Raw genomic sequence first — 23594 nt, forward strand, 5'->3', positions numbered from 1 at the left:
ATTTTTCCCTACATAATTTGTGTAGAATGTGTTCACAATGTTTGCACCTTCAACCGTCGCATCATCATCACTAACATTATACGAAAATATGGAGGCAAGTGGACACCTAATTATATAAACATCAAATATTTTCAAAAAACAAGAAACATGAAAGATACTAAGTTTAATCATGAATAAATAGCAATATCGTTTCATTATTATTATTACTGGAAAGACAAAGAATAACCTTGTATCTCTATCGCACGAAGTATATATATATATATATATATATATATATGAGTGAGCAATAGTTTAAGACAATGATAAAGTATACGTAGTTACGTTTTTTCCTTGTAATTATACTGTACACAGAGGAAAAAGAAGAAATCGATTCAATAAAACAATAAGCAACAAATATTGCGTAATAAGACAGGATTCACGATATTACCGTAGATTATAAGAGACGTTCCTAAAGGGACGATGACATACGTTCGTTAACTTCGTAGGATCCGTTTCGAATTTAGCAGTTAACAATAGTACACACACTCGTCTCCCCCTTACCAACACAATAAAATAAACTACAAACCATAATTAATTTTGGCTAAGCTTCCCGAGGTAAAATGATTATACCGGGAAACGAAAAGAAAATATTTAAAAATCAGTACAATTATAGGGAGAAATTTTAAAAAAATCACTGTTTGACAAGCCACTGCAAAGGCACGAAAAGAAAGAACTGTGTTGCACTTCTATGTTAATCAGCCATTCGGAGGCAAAAATAATAAATACAGAACTCATCGCCCTTGCTGTTAAATTCTGGATGACATTAGTTGATTTTGCATCAAAGTGTTCAAGCCGAAACAGTCCATAATAGTTTAGAACATTGCTTGAAGTCAGCTACATGCCATACCTGACCAAACATACCTACTGATTGTACCATGGTGAGCAATAAGTTTCGAAAGCAGTTTCTATATCTGAATGCTTGTGTAGAAAATTATAAAAATAGATTAACTGTTATATTTTATATAAGTTCGTGCTTTCCGAAGTGCCCTTTTTTTATCTTCTCTGTTTCTTTGCCTAGGCTCTCTATACCAACCCACTTTTTGTTCTTGTTTTCTTCCTTCTTCTTTCTTGCTACGTTTCTTCTTACTCTATCCCATTCATTGCATCCATTTCACCTTAGTTATGCCAAGAACTTTTTAAAATCTCGTTTCTTCTGTTCTTCATCTTGGTTTAAATCTCCTATTCTTTCCTCCATGCTTTTTGTGAAATTCTTTTTCGCACCCTCATCCACATTACTTCTTTTCATGGCAGTACGCACCCGCTGGACACTGTTTTGGTACCAGGTACCAGGTAACGTAACAGTTAGTATGTTGAAACTGTTATGTGATTGTGATTTTATTAATTTTTAACATAGACTTGCTTAGTATGATGTTGTGCTTAGGCTGACAATTTGGAAACAAAGCCTGATAGAATAGTTATTTAATATTATCCTGCATTTTTAAATATCGTGTGTATGTATGTACTTGTTATTTTTGTTTTCGATGTCAAACACATTACAACTAACTAGTGCCTTAAACATAAGTTCTTTGTTTACAAATCATTTTATAGGAGTGTTTGCATGTAAGGATTTTTCTTATATATTTTTCTTCCACTGGCAATCATTCTTAACACTAATCCATGTGAAAAGTTAGGTACTCATTGTATTGCTATTTGTATTGATAAGAAAGGCCGTGACGAAAGTTGGGGGCGCGGTGGCTCAGTGGTAGAGCGTTCACCTCGGGTGCTTGCGGTCTCGGGTTCGATCCCAGTCCCCGCCAAGTGAACTTTGTGGTGGACAAACACCGTGCTCGTGGGCTTTCTCGGGGTTCTCCCGTTTCCTCCCACTTTCTTCATTCCACCATTTCACTCATCTCTCATCATCACCGTCTCCTTTAGCCTAACCGGCATAACCGTGGGACGTAAAACTTAAAGATCTCATTTCATTTCATTTCGTGACGAAAGTTTTAATTGTTTTGGTTGGATAGAATAAAATACATGTTTTATCTCTCTCCCTTATTTGCTCTCGATTACAAAAGTTTTAACAGTAAGCTGTATTTTTTTAAATAATTTCCATGTGTCTATGTTTATAAAAATGATTATGTACTTATTAATCACTAAGTTTGTTTTAAGGAAACAAAATATTAAATATCTATAGTAACATTTTTCTCTTTTATTGGAAAACTCAATCGTATTTATCTGCATGATAAAGAATCAAACATTCATTTCTACGGTTTGCAAGGACAAAAGATCCCACATTCACTCCTACCTGAGTACAAACTAAAAGACTTCTCACTTACAAGACTAAAAATTGCGTTGAAGAAAAATATATTGTAAAAAGAAAAATGTTAAAAACATTTTTGTTAAAAGATATTTTGTATTTCATTTCTGTACCGAAAAATTGCTTTCAGATTTTGAGTTTCAAGAAATCTTGAAACAAAACCCGATGTCAACAAATTTCAAGCAAATATTTAGTCTCAAATTTTAAAATAAAAATATAACAATAATTATTCAACAAAAAGTTGATTTTCTCATTTAGCTTTTTCTTGCAGATTTTTTCGATCGAAATTTTTATGTATAAAATTTTTCGTTTCAAAAGTTTCTTCGCAAAACTTTCAATTTCATTTTTTCCTTTTAAGGTTTAGTATCGTTTGAAAACTTTAATGAATAAATCTTTTCATTAGCAAATTTTTCTTTACACATTTTCCCGTTTGATATTCTTTTCATTCCACAATTTTTGTTTGAAATTTTTCCGCTTTTAAAAATTATTTTCATGTCACAAATAATAGTTTGAAAATTTTCGTTCCACAATTCTTTGTTTGAAAATTTTTCTCGCAAAAACTTTTGTTTGAAATTTTGTTTGGCACATTTTTTTTTGTTTGAAATTTTTTCCTCAATATTATCTGTTTGAAAATGTTTTTCTATAAACACACAATTTTCTATTGAAAATTTTTCTTTATACAAGTTTCTCGTTCTATTTTCTTTATTTCAGAAATTGTCATTTGAAATTTTTCATTTCAGAAATTTATGTCTGATTTTTTTGCACAAATGATACAAAATTTTTGTTTGAGCAATTTTTTATTTAAAATTTTTTTTGTACAAAAAGTTTTTGGTTACAATTCTTGTCTAATAATTTTTGTTTAAAATTTCTTTCATAAAGTCCATTCCACAAATTTATTTGTTTGATCATTTTTTGTTTAAAAGATTTTTATTTTCACAACTGTGTTTGATTGAAATTTTTGGAACAATTTTCGTTTAAAATTTTTCATTAATCAATATTTTGTTTGAAAACATCTTTCTATACATATTTTTTTTAAATATTTACATTTCTTGAATTCATTCCTTTACACAAAATTTTCTGTTGAAAAGTTTTTTTTCAAATACAGTAAAACCTCTAAATAACGGATAGCAGTGGGATAACCGTTACTGAGAGGTGCCCGTTACAGTGAGGTTACAGAAATTTAATTTCTCACAACGGTAATTGTATGCAGCAATATACAGTAAATACCTTATGTGTGAGTGTAAATACGTAAAGTTCAATATCAAAATACTCTGTTTAGTACGTATTTGAATTCCTTTCTGTTAAATGATATTATTGCCGGTGGATGTGTTAATATATTCGTATACTGCAAAAGATAATATGTGTATGGTAATTTTCTTAAGTACATGTCATCACCTTGTAAACGTGTTTCATTTATTTCAAATTCTCAGAAGCTTCTCAAAAGATGCGCTAGCAACCAACTAACCGTTGAAAGTCTTTTGTTTAGCAAAAATGGCATCCTTTTTCTACTACAGGGGTAATAAAACTCATTACCAAGTGTCTTTTGAGAATCCTCAGTACTGTTGTGTGTGTTTGTGTACTGGCGCAATATCTTCGTTGGTGGAATGGATGAAAAGAAATGTTATTGGGAGTGCATATGTTTATTCTCTCAGCCCCAATCACAAAGAATGTCCTCTTAGAGAAAGTAAAAAAAGGAAGCCGGAAAAATTCCAACCCAGACTCGTTCCAGTATCATAAGTAAAAGAAAAATGTTGCTTTTCCAAAAAAGTTAGAGAGGAATCATTTCTCCTTGAAAACGTTATTGTAAAACAAACAAGGTTTGTTTTATTATCTATGAAATTGTCGAGAAAGATGCAAGGTCCAGAGGATAAAGGACCAAATTTGTTAGGGAAAATCTTTCGCATAGAATTCTTGGCCGTACGACTGAATCTGCATGAGTGTTATTGCTTATTAAACTTTTTTTTTTTTTTTAAGGATTTCCACCAGAAAGTAGTTTATTGCGGACAGATAAAGAAAAAGTTTAAGTTCAGCTTGAAGCTGTTCTCTTTGATGGTTTACCAGGTCTAGACTCATGATAGATACACTTGTGGACTCATGATAATATATCGCAGGACCGAAAATAATTCCTGTCCGTTATGAAGAGGTTATTGAAACGTTCGGGGAAAAAAAGGACTGTCAGCGTTCGTATCGAGAGTGTCCAGATACGAACAAAACGGAGGGTTTTGTTCCGTAAGAGAACATATATTTTTGCTGGGACAAAAAATTTGCCTGTATTGTAGATGTGTCCATTATTGAGAGGTGTCCTTTAAGGAAGGTTTCACTGTAGTTACACGGTTGACCGTCAAATTTGTTCGGTTTCATCAATTAATTAAACGGTTTAATTTTCCTCCTGAAAATGTTAGGCGGTTAACTAGAAAACTATAACGATTAACCGTTTAGCTTTTAAATTTTGAGAACAAAAATAAACAGTAACCCTTTTATTTTAAAGATTAAAGGCAAAATAAATGGTTTTATGTTTTCTTTTAAGAAGCTCTTAACAAACAAACGTGTAAGGAAAACATTCCATTTTCTATTAGGTAGTCAGCCTAGGATATCACATCATATGATGAAAGTAGCTATGAGAAGTAATATCACGTGAAATGTGTGAAGCATAGTATATGCATGTACGTTATAAAGAAGTTGAAATTGATGTTGTCAACCTAGTTTCTGAAGAGGATGATTAAAGTTTTATGGAGAAAAAAACTCAAAGGCACGTACCGTGATTTTAAGCACAGTTATAAGTTTGAAGGAGTAAAATACTCATCCATAGGCCTCATATTCAAATTTAAGAAGAAATTTAAGACAGATACCATAAGCCATGGTAGAATATCCTAATAAGTGGTTTTCTTTCGAAGTTAAACTTGTACTTCAACCACAATAACATTGACGTCATAGTTCAAACCAGAAAAGCATCACTTTCCATTCACTGTTTTTCTAGAACTGTCTTCCCAAATTACATAACGTAACATTGTCGAAAGAACCATTCACCTTAGACCATGAAAATGTTTGGTATGAGTCATGTGACTTGAACAGACTTGCTTTAATTTGACAGATTTGCTTCCGTGTCACTTTGCCTGCTACAATAAAGATTTAAAACGATAAGTTAGGTCGTATCTGAACTTTAATAGTCTAGGAATCTCATTTTTAATTTTTCTTATAGTGTTAAATTTTTAATAACATTATCATATTTATTTACCAATTACATATATTATTAATATTTAATTTCTTCCAAGTTTTCGTTAACGTCAATTAGTTACTCATGTCGTTGTTTAACTGGCTTATGTGTGGATGTAGTGATACAAGTGGTCAAGTTTGTTACCTATTGAAATGCATATATCAAGGGAAATTCTTCTAAATTATGTGAATTTATATTAGTTTAGTGTTGATGTATTCTAATATTCGAGTTCATTAATTGTGATTAACATGATTCGTAACTAGTTTTAGTTTATTCCATCTTTTCACAGAGTGAAATGACTGCATTTCCGAGCATTGCACAATATTTTACTTTATATGTAAATTATTAATATCTTGGCAGAATGAAAGAGTCTTTGTGAATAAAAATGTAATTTTGTTCTTCAATTCAATGACTAAATTTATGGAAATGACAAAACTCTTCACGCCAGTTCTTCACGGCGTCACCACGCCACCCCCATCGCTCATGTTCTATTGGATCCCCAGCATTGTGGACCAGCAGCTATGTATCACACGGCATCGTAGTTTCCATTGCAGCAAGTTCCGGCGCAGGACAGGAATGGAAATTCTGACCCACTCCTCTCTGCAAGCTTTCCAGAGACCATCCAGGATGCGCGGGCGGTGATGTTGAAAACATCGTTTCAACAGTTCAAATGCGCAAAAATCTATATGGACTGATCAAACGAAATGACACGAATTTCTAATTCTTCTGCCACTTCCTGGTAAAAACATAGTGATGTTCTTGCGGCATGACTCAAAGCCTTGTCCATATGGATCATCACCTGGTTCGAGTCCATTACGTACAATTGTGGAATGTTCCTCTGATACATAGATATCAAAATGGATTCTTGTAAGTATCTTGCATTCACCTTTGTGTTTTTGTCCACCTTGCGTATCAGCAGCTTACCCTCATATCTGAATCCCGTAACAACCATAAATGCCACGAGGGAAACTCTCCATGCACTGTGCTGTGCCACTTCCCGTCAGTGTCACAGTATATGATCGAACGAACGTGACTACCAGTAGTGAGATGGATATATGATTCATCCATTGTGACAACGTTCTTCAATTTGGAACCAACCAGGTACTTTTCATACAATTTCCTGTAGTTCGTCTTACGTTCGGCAATGTGACGTCGTAGAAGGTGGTGTACGAAAATGGTCAGATATACAGATAAAAAACTTGTGTGTGCCTGTAAACACTGAAGTACAATGTTGCATGAAAATGTTAAATTTATTCTTTATTTAAAAGTTGATAATTACATAACTGTTATAATTATTGTAACCATTATAACTGAGATAATAGCGACGAATATTAAAAAAATCGTAATTAATCCAGGGCACTTATCACTAGAAGTTCATTTCAGTTTCTTTTTCTTTCAAAATGTTCATATATAATTTGATATAAATAAAAAATAACATAATTACTATATAATTTTATTTCCGTATTTAGCTAAATTTCCGAATTCCCGAATGTAATTTTATTCCGAATTTTCTTGTGTTTTAGAAGTTGTATAAGAATTTTTCAGTGTATTTTCAATTATGAAAAAACATTTTTTTAAACTAGTAACAGTAATATGGTACTCATGTGTACAAAGACGAACATGGAAAACATTTTCTGAACTACATTTTGACAGGTTTGTGCTCAGATTTGCGGCTCAGATGTTGTTATTTTAGGTAGAATTTTGTTTTTTAGTATTTATAGGGACATATTTCCTAACAGCTGTTAAAATGACGGCTCTATATTAAATATTCGATTTACACTTATTATTATCAACACAATGTCTAGAGACATTCTTTCTAGGTCCAGACGCACACTTATGAAAGCATAGGACCAAAAGCATTCATCTTAAAACATGAGGAATACAAGAGTAATCTATCTTACACTTATTCGCAGAAGTACATTACTAGTCTTTATATTTATAAAAGAGAGAGAGATGCCTTTTGCAAGTCCATAAGCACCCCTAAGCAAGCATAGGATCATAGACAGTCATTTTATCTTACGGGGTACAGGGTTGGTTCACTTGAGACCCGTTCAAAGAAGTACAAACTTAGTCCTTATATTCATAAAAGAGAGTGAAATATTCTATAAGACCATACGCTCCCTTACATAACTGTTGCTAAATTCAACTTTCAATTACATTTTAACCTCAAAGTTAACTTCTGTCGCAATATTAACCAGTTAGACTATAGACGTGAAAGGTTACCAATATAGCGTTATTTAAGATAATATGATATTTTATTTAACACAAAGTGAAAAAGTGCAACCATTGAAGCCCAACATTATTCCGTCCAAATAACAGAGTTTTTCCATTCATACTACTTTTATTTTATCCTCTGTAATAACACATATCATATTAGAACAACCAGGAGCTCAAAGGCTTAATAGTTTCATCACATACTACTCTCTTACAAATTATTGCACGATCAACTTAGTGTGTAACAATTGTAATCTAAACAGTTCACAATCGATAATGTAGTAGGTCCTCTACTACTTAAGGCATATATTAATTAACCGAACACTTAATGTCCACTTGTATTGCAACTATTCTTAACAATAGTCATAGGACTAAAAGCACTAATCTTAAAACTTGAAGGGTATAAGATTGGAATACCTTAGTTCCAATTCAAAGTAACCTTGTTAATAAGCATAAAAGAGAGTGAGTTACCCAAAAATAACAGTGAAAGACTGTGAGGTACCTTCTAGAGACACACAATAAACATAGCATATGACCACAAGCACCTATCTCAAAATATGTGGGGTTACAGACTGAACCACCTTAATCTTGTTCAAAGGAACCATAGTGGTATGAAACTGGTTCTTAGTAACCACAAAAGAAAGTGAGCTACTCCGAAATACACATTATAGAGAACAAATATCACAAACCATTAAATTCTCAAATTTTTGCAATTTTTACCTATCTAACGAAGCAACCTAGGATTCCCAGCGACACCTATAATAGGGGTACGTAGGGGTAGACATGAAAGAGGGTGAGCTACATCAAAACTCCAATCATAAAGAACAAAAGTCAAAAACTATATATTAAGGATCACCAGCACCCATCTTAAAACATGAAGTGTAGAAGGTTGGTCCAGTTGAGACCTTTAATAGGGGTACATCAATAATTCTTAATAGTCATTAAAGAGAGTGAGATACCTTAATAGAGCCATGAAAGAGAGTGATATCTCAAAAATACTCTAGTAACATCAAAAATCTTAATCTTTTATATTTTTTGGTAATTTTTACGTATCCAAGAACACAGGCTAGGACTTCTTGAGGTACATATTTAGGGTCTATAGAACCTCCAAGTCACATGACCTTGTGACTCCCAATCACGTGGTAGAAGTCACTCACCAGGAAGTTAACCATCCCATGACGTCATATTACGTGACATAGGTCAATGTCCTAGGTCACGCGACTCCAAACTTGACTGATTGGCTGAATTCCAATTTGAGCCAAGTGGGACCGGTACCAGCCCTCATGATAGTATCATAGTAATATTAATAACTGACTTACGCTTTGGAAATTTTTATACTTTGCGAGCATCAATTTTGATCGAACAACTGTCGTAACTCTTTACAAATCCCATAACGAACATTTTGTTAATCAGAAGTAAAAACCAATGTAAGAGATCCAACCGGTTTTTCAGTACAGGAAATTTTACACCTCCGGTCATCGATCTTTGTCGGCCAGTGCCATGTAACATGGCACCTGCGAATCCATTTTTTATTTACATTTTTGATTGCACGGAGTCGTCCAAGGACAGTGATTTATTACATGTGTAACTCATTTCATGATGACATGAATGATTTTCCTCATGGCTGGCTTTTATGGTACGCCAGAGGAACACAATGGTGATTGATGCTTGAGGAATTATTTGGTAACATTGTATCACTAGAAGAAATAAAATAAAGCAATGGTAAATTAAATATTTATTCGTTGTTCATTGCTAAAATGCACTCTTATTGTTGTTTGCCAATTGCTATGGGGAAAGGAACAGTCTAAAAACATATATCATTCTTCGTGTTTGGGCAGTGCAGCCTGTTTGCTGTACATTGTCGGAATTGTAACACTTAGACATATAATCATAGTCTATACTTCTGTTTTGTTGGCTAGATAAGTTTTCCTTGCAGACTTTAAAATGCACATTTGATACACATCAGTGAAAGTGCACGACGGCTTGTGTATAGCCCGCTACCCCAGTTTTTTGTCACCGGAACTGAAAGAGTCACTACTACTACTACTGCTACTACTACCGGTACTACTACTGCTACTACTACTACTTCTACTACTTCTATTACTACTTATATAGAGAACAGAACACAACCAACTCCTGCGGGGCTTCTAACCCGTTCCTACTACTAGTTCTACTACTACTATTGCTACTAAATACCACCACTACTACTACTACTACTACTACTACTTATACTAAAGCTTCCTTACCACAAGATTTACATCTTAAATCTTTATAACATGCGATTCCGATTCATTATGAACTAATATGAATCGTTAGAATCACTATGATTCGTTAAAAATCACTGGGGGGAGCAGGCTATACTCAATCCTGCACGACAATCGAATAGGTGTATCACACTAATTCATATTCTTACGTTGTAATTCTTGGAAAATATTAATATACGTACTTTACAAATATATACATTGAATATCTGTTACATGGATTAACACATTATTTATAGAAGTATGATTAGTATTTACAACACAACTAATATCTGATTTTGTATCATAACGTAAATACTATATAGAATATACATCTTTTATTAAATACTTGATGGTCAACATTGTTATCGCATCGAGGATGATGTTTGTCGTGGGTGAGTAATTGTTAACACTTTCGATCCAGGGCTAATCTGACCTTGTTTATTCTAAAATCCCGGGGTTTTTAGGCTTTTGTTATTTAAAAAAAATAGCTCATTGCTAAATAATAATGGATGTACTAAAACATTGCAAGCAAGTTTTTTTTTATTTTTAATTTTATTATGAATATATAATTTGATGATGTAAGAAGGAGTAGTTCACTACACTGCTGTTTGGAATATGTACTTTTTGAACAAACGAAAAACAAAATACAATAGAAAAATAATACTCTCGCTGCGTGTGAAGAGCGAGTAATGACAAAGGTGTGCAATAAGCAGCGGGAAAACTGCGGAAACTGACCGCTGAGTTCCGTTATTGAGAAGCGACGATTCTGCATGATACGTTCCCGAACAAAGTGTACAAGGTCGTCTCTGATGACGGTTGACCTCCCACTGCGCTCTCGTCATTCACATTTTACCGTCCTGCTGCAAATTGTCTACACTAGCAACGCGCCATCTGCTTGCTCATGATGTTAAGTCCATAGACCTGGCACAACTAACGATGGATTTCAATCGGCGCTATACCCTGTGCATTCAAAAACTTCATAACTGCTCGCACTTCACACGCAGCGGGAGACGGAATAGGAAACCACTTCCAGCTTCAACCACTCTCACGACGCTTCTGGGAGCACTAGGAAAGTTCCGCTGGCGCATGCGCCAAGTTAGGACCTTACTTCCTCACGTCAACGCAGTCGCTTCGCGCCACATATGGTTTCCTAGCTATGGGTTGCGTGGGAAAGTTACTTTCTGGATGGCCCTCGTGCAGATATTTGTATATGGGTGTTCTCATTTACAGTACCGTGCAGCGGGCGGGCGAGCGGGTCGACAGCCCAGGGCGCCGAATTAAGGGGACGCAAGATTCAGGAGGGAATATATATATATATATATATATATATATATATATATATATATATATATATATAATGGAAGGAAAAAGTAATAAAACGTGCTCAAAATCATGGCGCTCCGCGACTGGTCTGTCGACTTGATTCATATGTACGGGGGGAAGGCGCCGCTCAGGCCCACAACTAGAGGGGACATCTCCTCCCTAAGCTTTTCATGGCCCCTCCAGACCTCAATACAAAAAGTTTAACTTAGGTATTTGTATGAGAATTTTTGATTACTTGGCCCCCCTAACATATTCATGGCCCCCACATACCTCTGTGCCTGGTTTCGGGCCTGGCGCCGTCGTATACTCTCGCCGCGGGAGCTGATTTTCTACGGCACGCCACTGCTCATGTACTCAACTGCTTTTTAAATTTCGAAATCAGGATCTAAATCCGAATCATCATTTTCACCTTCCGAACGGAATCTAAACTGTACTCTTCTAAAATCTTTGATATTTCTTCTATATTCATTTTACTTCCTTCAAAGAAGATAACTGCTGTAAAATTAATAGTTTTTGAAATTAAATATTCCACTATATTAACGAACGTGCTGCAGTCAAACACAGAAAGTTGAAGTTGATCACAACAATTAACCTGCAAAAGTTCGTTTACTCTTCGTTGGATGTCAGGTGAATAGTATTCCTTCATGGACTGAGTCTCAGTAAGTATTTAACACGGCCGACAATTGACCGGAATCCATAAAATGTAACATAGTAACCTGTCCTATTCCCCTCCCTTATCTAGAAAGTAGGAATGAAAATGTGGTGAATTCCTCTTCAAATGTGGAAGAACTTCCTTTTTTTAGTTCACAGCCAGAAAAATTATGCAAAGGTCCATTAAATATTTATCATCATAATGTAGAAGGGCTTGGTACAAAGGTTGAATTATTAGAAGAGCTCCTGGATAAATTAAACAATATAAACATTGTATGTCTTTCTGAACACTGGCTTCACAGCAAAGCAATAAAATTAGTGAATTTTAGTAAGTTTAAGCTAGCATCATTCTATTGTCGTTCAGAAAGGAAGCATGGTGGAGTCTGTATTTTTACAAATGATAATGTAAACTATACTGAGTTAGATATAAGTCAGTTCATCTGTGAAACGCACATTGAAGTAACGGCCCTGAAACTAAACGAGTCTAATGCTTACATAATATGTCTATATATACCTTATGCTGGCGATGTGTCTATCTTCTTTAATAAATTAGAATCCATGCTGAATTATTTGTTTGTTAAGCCTCGAAATGTAATTATTTGTAGTGATGTAAATATTGATTGGTTAGTTGATTCGAAGTATAAGTCTCAGAAGATTTCCTGAACACATTTAATATGCATGCCGTTATAAATGAACCCACGCGATTTGGAAAACCAGCTTTAGATCAGTTCATAATTATGAAAAATCAACCAATAAATGTATCACGTGTTTTCAATCCTGGTTTTTCAGATCATGACGCAATATACGTACAATTACCATTGATAGATAAATTATTTAAAAATAAAAAAAACTATACAGCCTTAAAAAGATCCTTTTCAGAGTCGAATATTCAATATATGTGTTATTTAATAAGTCAAGAAATATGGGAGGAGATATATAAATATAGTTCCATGGATGAAAAGTTTAAAGCTTTTATGGACACATTTTTATATTATTTTAATATTGCTTTTCCCTTAAAAAGTCGCACTATTTCGAAACGCATTGATAAAAGTTGGATTACAAATGGAATTAGAAAATCCAGTACCAATTTGATAAGGTTTAATAAGATCCTTAAATCTGGTTACTTTAAATCTGATGATTTAAAGAAATACATACAACTCTATAGGAAAACCTATAAGGTCATAAGGGCAGCAAAATTAATGCAAAACAATAGCTTGATGTTAAATGCCCGAAATAAGACTAAAGCAATGTGGCAAATAATCAATAAAACTCTTGGCACAAGCAGGCCTAAGAGTGTAGAATATCTTAAACTTAATGGTAAAGTTATAAACAATCCACAGCAAATTGCAGATATATTTAACGATCATTTTGTGAAATCAGCTGATCAAACGAATAATACTGATCACTCAAAAATAATGCAGAAACTTCCAAATCAAGGTGAAATAAACACAAAGTCTATGTTCTTATATCCAGTTTCTGTAGATGAGTTAATAGGAATAATTAAATTCTTATCAAACAGCAGTTCTTCAGGTATGGATGAAGTCCCTTCCATTGCAATTAAAAAATGTGCGAAACATATCACACATCAACTTTGTTACCTTATAAATTTCTCGTTAGAAAACGGTATATTTCCCACACTACTTAAAAATGCTAACGTTCTTCCAACTTTTAAAAAGGGCGATGAAAATGTCATGACAAACTATCGACCTATTTCAGTGTTATCGATATTTTCAAAAATATTTGAGTCAATCATGGCAAAACGTCTTAGCAAATTTTTAATAAATCATGATATTATCTCGACTTTTCAGCACGAATTTCAAAAGAATAAAAGTATTGATACCGCTTTATTTGATTTTCTTACAGATGTCCTGAAATCACTTGATAATAAGAATTATGTTATAGGTTTGTTTATTGATCTGTCAAAGGCATTTGACAAAATTGGTCACAATATTATGCTAAATAAATTGTCTCAATATGGCAAACGTTGCGTAGCAAACCGGTGGTGTTAATCCTACCTAACAAACAGATGCCAAACTGTTCAAATTACAAAAGTTGAATCAAATCGATCCTGCACTTTCTTCTCAAAGCAAACAAACATTACCAGAGGTGTCCCTCAGGGCTCTATTTTAGGCCCTACTCTATTCATAATTTACATAAATGATATGATAAAAAACTTTACACCCCACAAAATGCATGTTATATGCTGATGATATAAATATAGTTATTACTGAACAAGACCCAAATTAGTATTGGTAACGACGGAAAAGATTATAAGCAAAATAGTTACTTGGTTGAATGCAAATAACCTTCTCCTAAATACAGATAAAACAGTCGCAATAAACTTTCGTTTTCCAGTTAATAATCCATCCTTCTCTTCGCTAAACAAATTGAGTATTCTAAAGCAACAAAATTACTTGGTGTTTACATCGATGATGATTTGTCTTGGCAAACCCATATTAAAACATTGAATAAAAAATTGACTACTTTATGTTTTGCGTTCTTTAGGTTACGTGATCCAGTTTCATGAAATAGCTTATTATCGATATACTATGCAAAAGTTCAATCACTCCTCAGTTTTGGAATTATTTTTTGGGTGTCAACCGCATGCAGTCAGGAAACATTTCGGACACAAAAGAAAATACTACGAATAATATTCATACTAAATAAAAGATCATCATGTAAACAAATATTTAGATCACAAAAAATGTTAACCCTTCCAAGCCTATACATATATAAATCTATACACTTCGTGAACCAAAACAAACAGATGTTTATACAAACAAGAGATATTCATGCATACAACACGCGGCAATTAAACGACATTTACGTAGCACAACAAAATTATTCCAAGTACCCAAAAAAATGTTTATTTAAATTGTACGAGACTTTATAATATGTTACCATCACATTATAAAGAGGTAAATTTTAATACTCTAAACAAAATTCGTACTCTGTTACTTTCTAAAGCATATTGTTCAGTTCAGGAATTTGCAAATGATAACGATGTATGAATATGATGTAATGATGTAACAAATTTAGCATGTGATGTTTGTTATAATTTTGTACTTCAAATGGTGTAATAAGCTGTAATTGCAATTTGCATTTATATACATGACAACTGTAGAACTTATAGGAGATACTCTCCATATTGTAAGTCAAAACAGGCAAAATAAATAAATAAATAAATAAATAAATAATAAGTTACGTAGGGGCTATTACGTAAAAAAAAGTTAAACTCAGGCTCTGGCGTTTTGGAATAAACATACAAAACTAGTCTGACTCGAGCTTAGGATCGAAAGTGTTAATGTTTACAAACGCCGACAATTTAATGTCTGCACTTTCATTGTTAGAATAATTTGTTACCAAAGTAATGGATTAAGTTAGTATTGTGAGATACCTATAGTGGAGCTTGTGCTAAAAAGAACAACGATTTCATTGATATGTGCTATTAAAGGGATCTAGTATGAAAATACTTAAGAGACGAACCAGTGGCGGCGATTAGACGTTAAAAGTAGGGGATAGACACGATCTGAATATTTGTATATCAATGCTAGTTTTTCTGGTTGGTTGTAACACTTTTTTGACGAAAGGTTGTTTAACTAATAGGATACTATCTTTTTCAGTTAAAATACCGTATATCGTATTTCATATTTTATTAAGTAAATTAACAAGAGTAACACTAGTAGATACTAGCCCTTTGTACTCGTAAACAACGAAGGCGTAAGAAGAGATTTGATCCCTTGCTCATGAGCATCTTAAAATTCTGTGATCAGATTATTTGCAAAGCAGATTATTTAATAAGAAATTTGCAAAACAAATAAATAGAAAGGATAACATCAATCATAGTAATGAATAATGATCCTTGGTTTGTAGAAGTTACATTGAAATTGGGGATTAATGAAGAACTTATATTTTTAATTCCACACATGCTATTAAATGTATGGTATTACTCTTAGAAAATGAATTGCTTTGAATTGCAATTAAAACGCTAATTCCTGTAGCTTTCTTAACTCCACGGGAAAACAAATAACAAATACATATTCACGCAACTTCAAAGATCATATGGCGCCATTTTTTCTATGAACCAGTAATACATACAAAAACTTTACATTTCCAAATGAAACTATATATATTACGGGGTCACTTCAAAAAGTGGTGGGGCAACTTCCCCTCTTGCTCTCTCATCACCGCCCCTGAGACGAACTCTAGTTCTTACCTGTCTGTAACAGAGTTGATACGTCCATTTCGTGTTAAGGCTGGAGAGCTATTTCCCTCTTCATCTTCTTCCCTTTTAAACGCGTCATCCAGAAGTTCGTTGAAACGGCGTCGCATGCGCCTGGCGTTTGAGACGTAATTCTGTTGGGTGCTGGTGGAAGAAGTACGTCTACCAAGTTTTCGTCGTCTTCTAAATTCTTCCTTTGGCCGCTTGGGTCCACTACTGCTGCTACTACGATCTACATCATCCTGAGTTGTGATTCTAGATGATGTTTCTCCAGCGTCAGGAGTTTCTATTCTCCGTTTTACAGAAGTCTGCAAACAAAAGCAGGGGAAAACATAATTGAAATAAGTCAGTTTTAATGGAATGAACTTCTAGGCTTTTATTTACTTCCATCTTCAATTTTCTATAAGATAATGCTCACGGAAGTGCTGAACAATGGATTTTTTATTTGCTTCATTCAGAATGAGAAACTATTTTGACTACGCAAGCGACACAAAACAAAAATAGCACTTTCAGATTTTCTTCAATAGTATTAATCCTTATTGCAACCTATTAATCTTTTCTGCTGTGGCATTATAGTATTTTACAGTAAGGTACACTTCTGGATGGTACAGTAAGGGACACTTCTGGATGGTACAGCCATATGGAGATTTACTCCAAAAGTTCTCCATAAGTTGAGTCCGAAGCATTTGCCGGGAAGTATGCAACCGAATTAACTTTAAAGGAAGGCGGGTGGCATAATCACGAGGCACTGAAAATTCCCGTACACTTGGGCGAAATTCCCACTACCGTCTACAGCATCATTTCTCCAAAATGAAATGAATCTCAGACGTGTAGTTCTTATGGCAAACAGATTCCTTGATATTTGTCCTATTCGTGAAGATAAAGTGCAACAACAAAGTCCAATCCTGTTCCTGTTGGAATAAACACTCAGTCGTTTGATCTGAAATGACTTTGCAGAGCCTGAATAAATATTCTGTCACTTCAGGAGGGTAGGAAGAGCGAATCCTCCACCTTCAGTATGAAAACACATACACTTAATCAAATACTGAGTGAGAGTGAGCCCATTGGTATAGCGCTTTTATGATTTGAAGTTTTGCTCCCAAGCTAGGTTATGTCATAGCTAATGACATTACAGAACGAGAGATGCAAATATTATGAAAGAGAGATACAGTCACATGCGCAAATTTAGAATTTGAGCCAAAATGATCGGATAACATTCATATTTAGTTGTAAATTTTAATTTTGTAAGTATACATGTAAAAGCTCATCCGAGCGTGAGAGCATCCCAATAAAAATTGTTGAATTCAAGTGGATAACTCAGTTGAGAGCATCAGATCATCACGGAGGGAGAGAGACATCTTAAGATATGGGAAACAAAGAATGAAAAAAATTCAATTTCCATGGACGGGATTCGATCCATGAAAATCACGATTACAAAGCAACGACTCTACTCACATCCACAGGGCCACAGAAAACGATAGGCAATCATGCGTCAGACACAAAACGTTTGTTACTTACTAAACTTTTATTTGTAAGGGGATAGCACTAACTTAATTACTGTTGTCCCAGCGTGAAAAGAATATTAAAAACATTCCTAAGATCTTCCGTACATTTCTAACAATACAAAACATTTCGCATGGCTGTTCTGCACAATTATACTTACACAAAACAGTTACTTCCATTTCTATTAATTCCAGTACCAAATAAACAGAAATACTGGATATGAAATTCTATATCTCGCCAATAGTCTTACAGAAAATATCCAAATTCAATTTTTTCATTTAGAACAGGGGGGAGTAAACATGCGGGTTTAGGGAGCAGGTTGCGCCATGAGATTTGTTTTGCGGACGAGGGGACAGCAATTTACATTCAAAATGGCATAATTGCACGTTTAACTATACCATAATTTTACTTTTAAGAACGCCAAATGCGAAGGAGAACGAATGTTTTCTCTTTGGCTTGAAAGAATAAAATTAGGACTGAAGGTGTAAGTGAAAAGAGACTGATGATGTTTATGAACAATGGATGCTACCAAGCAATGGCGTAGCCAGGAGCTCTGGAACCTCCAACATTTGTAAAAGTTGTTAAAGTAAGGTCTAAGATTGCAGTTTTGTTCAAGAATTTTCTGAGGGTGGACCCCTGGATTGCCCCCAAATAACGTTTAGCCAGAGACTCCCGAAAGCAAATTCTGGTTATGTCCCTGCCACCAAGTGATGTACTCTCCTATGTGTGTGACATGCAAATCAATATGGAATTCATTAGAGGAGGGGAGAAATCTCGCTAACAATTTAGGCACACTTTTTCTGGTGGGCTGGGGGACAATGATAAATGTGGGAGAAATTTCGCCCAAGCACTTTGAGTGATAGTCACCTCTCCCCAGAAGGAGGTGCTGCAATTCTTAAGTTGCCAAGAGCTAGCCAAAAGTCTAAGTTCTTCCCCTCTAGAAAATCAGTAAAGAAAACATTGCTTACTACTGTGTTAGTTAAGTTTTATTTGGATGAACTGTCTGCTAGAACTACTGCCAAATATTCAGACATAAAGCATAGCTAATATTCAAAAATATCCGAAACATGATATTTGTGAAACATAGGAGAGAGAGAGAGAGAGAGAGAGAGAGAGAGAGAGAGAGAAGAGAGAGAGAGAATTAGACCTGCACTGGTATCCCTCGGTTATAAATTTAAACAAAGGAGTGATTTTCGTTAGTATTCTTAGATGAGTGGTTAGCGTACTCTACTTCTGCGTATAGGGTCAGGGTTCGAGTCCAAGCACAGAAGATTGTTTTCTGTTTATTTTAGCTATATTTACATCGAGTGGATTAACGTGTTCCTGCGGTAATATCTTTTTTCGGAGAGGGCTTGGCCCCTACACGATTATTCTGCACAAACTAACAAAATACGTATTCTTTTATTTGTTGCAGTTCTCTTTGTTCTATGAGCGCTTTTGACATACACGTATTACTACAGTCGATATTTCGTGCTCAACAGTTTGGAGGGGTCTATGTCCCACCTAACCGTTTTTTTTTCAGAATAATGAAACAGGTATTCCCTAATTTTACGTCTACAATGTCTGTGCACAATTTTATTCAGTTCGGTTCACTTCTTGCCTTGCGGATGTCAAATTTAAGACCTTTGGGTGGGGTATTTTTGCCCTGTGGATGTTTTCTAATTGTTTTGCTCAACCGTTTTCTTGCAGAATATGAAAAACCGCCTTCGTTTAATTTTTGCGTATTTTCTGTTCACATAGTCTTGTTGTAATTCCTCGTGTCCTGTAAGTACACTTCTGTCCAGAATTTCTGTCGCATGTCTTTAGAAATTACATAAATGAGAATAACTCTCTTTCTTATGAGCTAAATTGTCACATGTTTACTTGGAAATATGCAGAAGAAGGAAACACATATTTCAAAAATCAATAAAAAATTAAGAAATAAGATAGTTATAACTAAAAAAAAACAAATCTCCGAAACTTTGATCACCAAATTCTAAGTTTAATTTTCGTAAACGTGGTAAACGCACAACAATTTGCAGAGAGAGGGAATTTTATGCTCTACTAGAAATATAACGTAAATCGCTCATAATGTTAGTTACTATGCAGGAACGTACACAGGGGGTGGGTTCTTGGGTTCGAACCCCTCGAGATTTCGACTTTCGTGTAAATTTAGCCCAATTTTAGGGGAAATTTTAATATAAAATAGACTTATATTGAGTTTGGATCCTCCCTGAAACAAATTCCTGCGTACGCTACTGATACATATAACCCAGCTCTAACAATCATAGGTATTAAAGATTTTATACGTAAACAAAGGATTAGACATACGAAACGATAAGGTATTTTGTCCCACTGGTTTCCTTATAAGTGAGTGAATGTTATTTCCAAGTACCAAGCGACTGTATATTAAGTTGCTTTCGTGGAATAGTTGGTTAACGTGTGTTCGTTGGGTATTCAACATTTTCCACGATATCGTCAGATCAAATCCCATACTTTAGAGTAACTTTCTTCTTTCTCTCTTTTCTCTTTCTTTTTTAAAACTAGATTCTGTCAATTCGTTAGACAATAATGTTTTGTTCTAATAATGTTTCTTAGTATTATTCTCTTCATTCAAGTTTTTTTAAAATATTTTCAAATAATTCAAAATTATACCTTTAAAGAATGTTACAATGATCAAGAATTTTATGAAAAGAGTGCGTCTTCAAGGGTTCATCCGTTTTCTCCAATTTTTGCATTCCATCATTATTATGTATCTCATTAAATAGTCTTCCTTAGCCTTAGAGTATAATCGTGTGACATTAAACCTAAAGAAAACATAAAATATATAATTACATAACTATAATATTTTTCTCATTATATGAACATGAACTCTAAAGTTGTCTACCTCATCATCACAGAAAAATGGCAGAACCGTCTGAAATGAACATAGTTATCACTTGCTCCAGCAGGGATATTAGACTTGCAAACTATGCTATGCTTAAATATCGAAAGTCTCCGTCCATCTCTCGACACCTGTCAGAACAAAAATATTCAGATATCGAGAACCGATTTTTTATAACTGATTCAGTGTTTCAAGGATCGGTTCCACCTACTGCGTCAACCTCTATTCAAACCAAAACTGCTAAAAAAAAGAGTTTTTTGTTATATTGTTGGTCGCCATAGAATAAAAACGGTAATAGAAGTGACAAGCGGGTTTCCGATTTAATATCTCAAGCAAAAAGGCCATCTCATTATTACTCTACTAAAATCAGAAGTGGTAAAAATTTACTATTACTTCTGGTTTAGATATTGCTAATCACAGAGCAAAAATACTAACAAGAGACATCCAGAATCGGTCTTTCGGAATCAATGAAACGTTCCAACGAAACTATTTTTATTTCAACTTTTATACCAATATGCTAACCGGATGTTTCGGAAATATACGTCACAATACTAATCACAATATCAAAATATATCTTAGAATCCATTTAAGATAGACAGATCAAACTCTGTATATCGGCAAGTTGACACTACCCATCACCTTCGAATTTTTTTATTTTGAGAAGAAAAAGATCAAATTCTACAATATTTTAAATTCCCGTTATCTATTTATAAAATAGCCAAATTCAAAAAAAATATTAAAAGCGTTTAAAATTAATTTGTGACTTAAGCCGGCTTTGTTTTTTCTGATTTAACTTTGATTTATAAGCGTATCCTAAGGGGAGGAAGAGTGCTCAAATATACAGGTATGAGCAAAATTATTGATGCGTCTCTTCAATCAAACGTTGTTTAAAAATATCTACATTTCCTTTATATGTTCGAAAGTTTGGAAGGTTTCCACAACAGGAAAGGTTAATGAGAAACACATTTGTAATGTTTATATCTAATATTATTTTAAAATAAAGAAATTAGAAGCAAAAATCTTTAATGGGGCCGACATTTCGAAAATCATCAACTTTATTGAAAAGGGTACTTTCCTAGACTGAGGAGGAATTCTGTAATTCAACGTAGGACAGAGACCTCTACGTCACTGACAGTGCGAACATTGTGAATTCATATACACAAATAAAATAACAGACAAATTCTGACCAAAGCATATATTAACTAATAAATAATAGCGTTACAGTTTCGGCAAATTAACTTTGCCTTCATCAGACACATTATCTGATCTGATAATGTGTCTGATGAAGGCAAAGTTAATTTGCCGAAAATGTAACGCTATTATTTATTAGTTAATATATGCTTTGGTCAGAATTTGTCTGTTATTTTATACAAGAAGTTCCAAAGCTAGAATGAGTGGCATTCACAAATAAAACATTTAATCAAATATTTCTAACATTTCCTATATCTTCAGACTCCACACACATAAAGCAAACAATGTAAATTATCTATGAAAAGGGATGAATTAGAGCACTATAATAATGAAAATCATGTCTTCTAGTTTCAATCCAAAGCTATCTTGCTACATCGTAGCTGTCAGATCGCGTGTTACACCCTCGAGCAGCACTGTCTCTGCAGTGGTGTTCGCAGCGTGTTTTGCCTGTATTGACCTTGAGATCTATCAATGCCTTCCCGTGGAATTGGAAGCATCCCCACCTAAAAGACGTCATAATAACATGGCTCATACACTTTTGGCAAAATGTGAAATAAAATGCATGTATGTTAACGACTCATATTGGTACTGCTTTAACATTCATCCATCATATATAATGGTCAAGCAACTCTCTCACAACTGGTCTCGTATTTGGTGTAATGTTCAAGATAAATTTCTGAACTATACCCAAAAGTCTCTTTGGTATGTTATTGTTAATAACGCATATGAAACAAACGAACGTTTGTATCACTTAAATATTGATGGTGATAAATTGTGTAGTATTTGCCAACAAACTGACTCTCTTAGTCAAAGATTCGAAACTTGTTCCTCAGTCACTAGTATTTACATCAGTAGTGTGCACTTTTAAGAAAAATATGTCGCCTTCATCCTTTCTATGTTTGAGCCACTGCTTTAATATTCTATCCCGATTTTAATTACTGCCATGTTACAAATAATAATACTGTTATTTGGTTTGTGGCACACACTATTGTCTATTTGTTGACCACCCCCGGACCTTATTACCCCGATCTTTACCTTGCTTTCCTCAGATCCTTTATACCAGCATTTCTATTGTTTGTAAGCGAAAATATTTTGGTAATTATTTTAACTGTCTTAACTTAATCGTCTGATCTTTTGTATATTCTGTCAATATGTTTTGGTAATTTTTTTAAATGTCAAATCTTACTGTGATGTTTATGTAATAACAAGCATGTAAATAAAGTGTTAAGAAAAAGTAGAACAGGCAGAACGCGTGTAAGAAATCGATAGCAGAAATGGTTAACGTGAAATTGTAGGGTCAATCAGTAAATGTAATTGTAAGTTGTTCGAACCTCGTACTGAGAAATGTCTTTCCTATTATAATGAATGTCTCGTCTCGTGGCAGCACTACTTAATTAAATGCATTATAGAACTTTTCCATCTATCTACTTGTTTCATATATTTTCCTAGTAAATGTTTAATTTTTTGTAAGCATTTATTGAGGTAAAAGTTCTATAAGGTATTTAATTAAGTAGTGATATTTCGAGACGAGACAGTCATATAATACTCGAGACGAGAAAGCATTTTCACGAAACGAGATGAGTAGAGATTTTAAACTGCCTCGTCTCGTCCCGTGGCAACACTAGTGATGCTACGAGACAAACTGTATAGTCTCAATAACGAGCAGAGACTTCGTGACGAGACAGTTACATAATTTTCTAGACGAGACGGCATTTGCACCAGACGAAACAGCCTACAATCTCGTCTTGTGGTCACACTATTAAATAAGGTAACTTTGTCGTAGGCAACATTTAAATATCAGTAACCGTCGAAAACATTTAAGTAAGTGAACAAGTCGCATATCGCATTTCGAACACCTTCAATTTAGTTATTCA

General features: G+C 34.2%; 1 protein-coding gene across 1 annotated transcript in view; it reads right to left on the reverse strand.

Moving 5' to 3' along the window:
- LOC145670003 (uncharacterized) overlaps positions 1–23594 on the reverse strand; it is a 154341-nt gene that overhangs the window by 3710 nt on the left and 127037 nt on the right. The window contains exon 5 of the mRNA XM_081738344.1: positions 16158–16471. Within this exon, the coding sequence (XP_081594470.1) occupies positions 16158–16471 (314 nt within the window). The remainder of the gene's footprint in view (positions 1–16157; positions 16472–23594) is intronic.

Source organism: Thermobia domestica, chromosome 14 (genome assembly GCF_964235325.1).
Source record: "Thermobia domestica chromosome 14, izTheDome1.hap1.1, whole genome shotgun sequence".
Lineage (NCBI taxonomy): Eukaryota > Metazoa > Arthropoda > Insecta > Zygentoma > Lepismatidae > Thermobia > Thermobia domestica.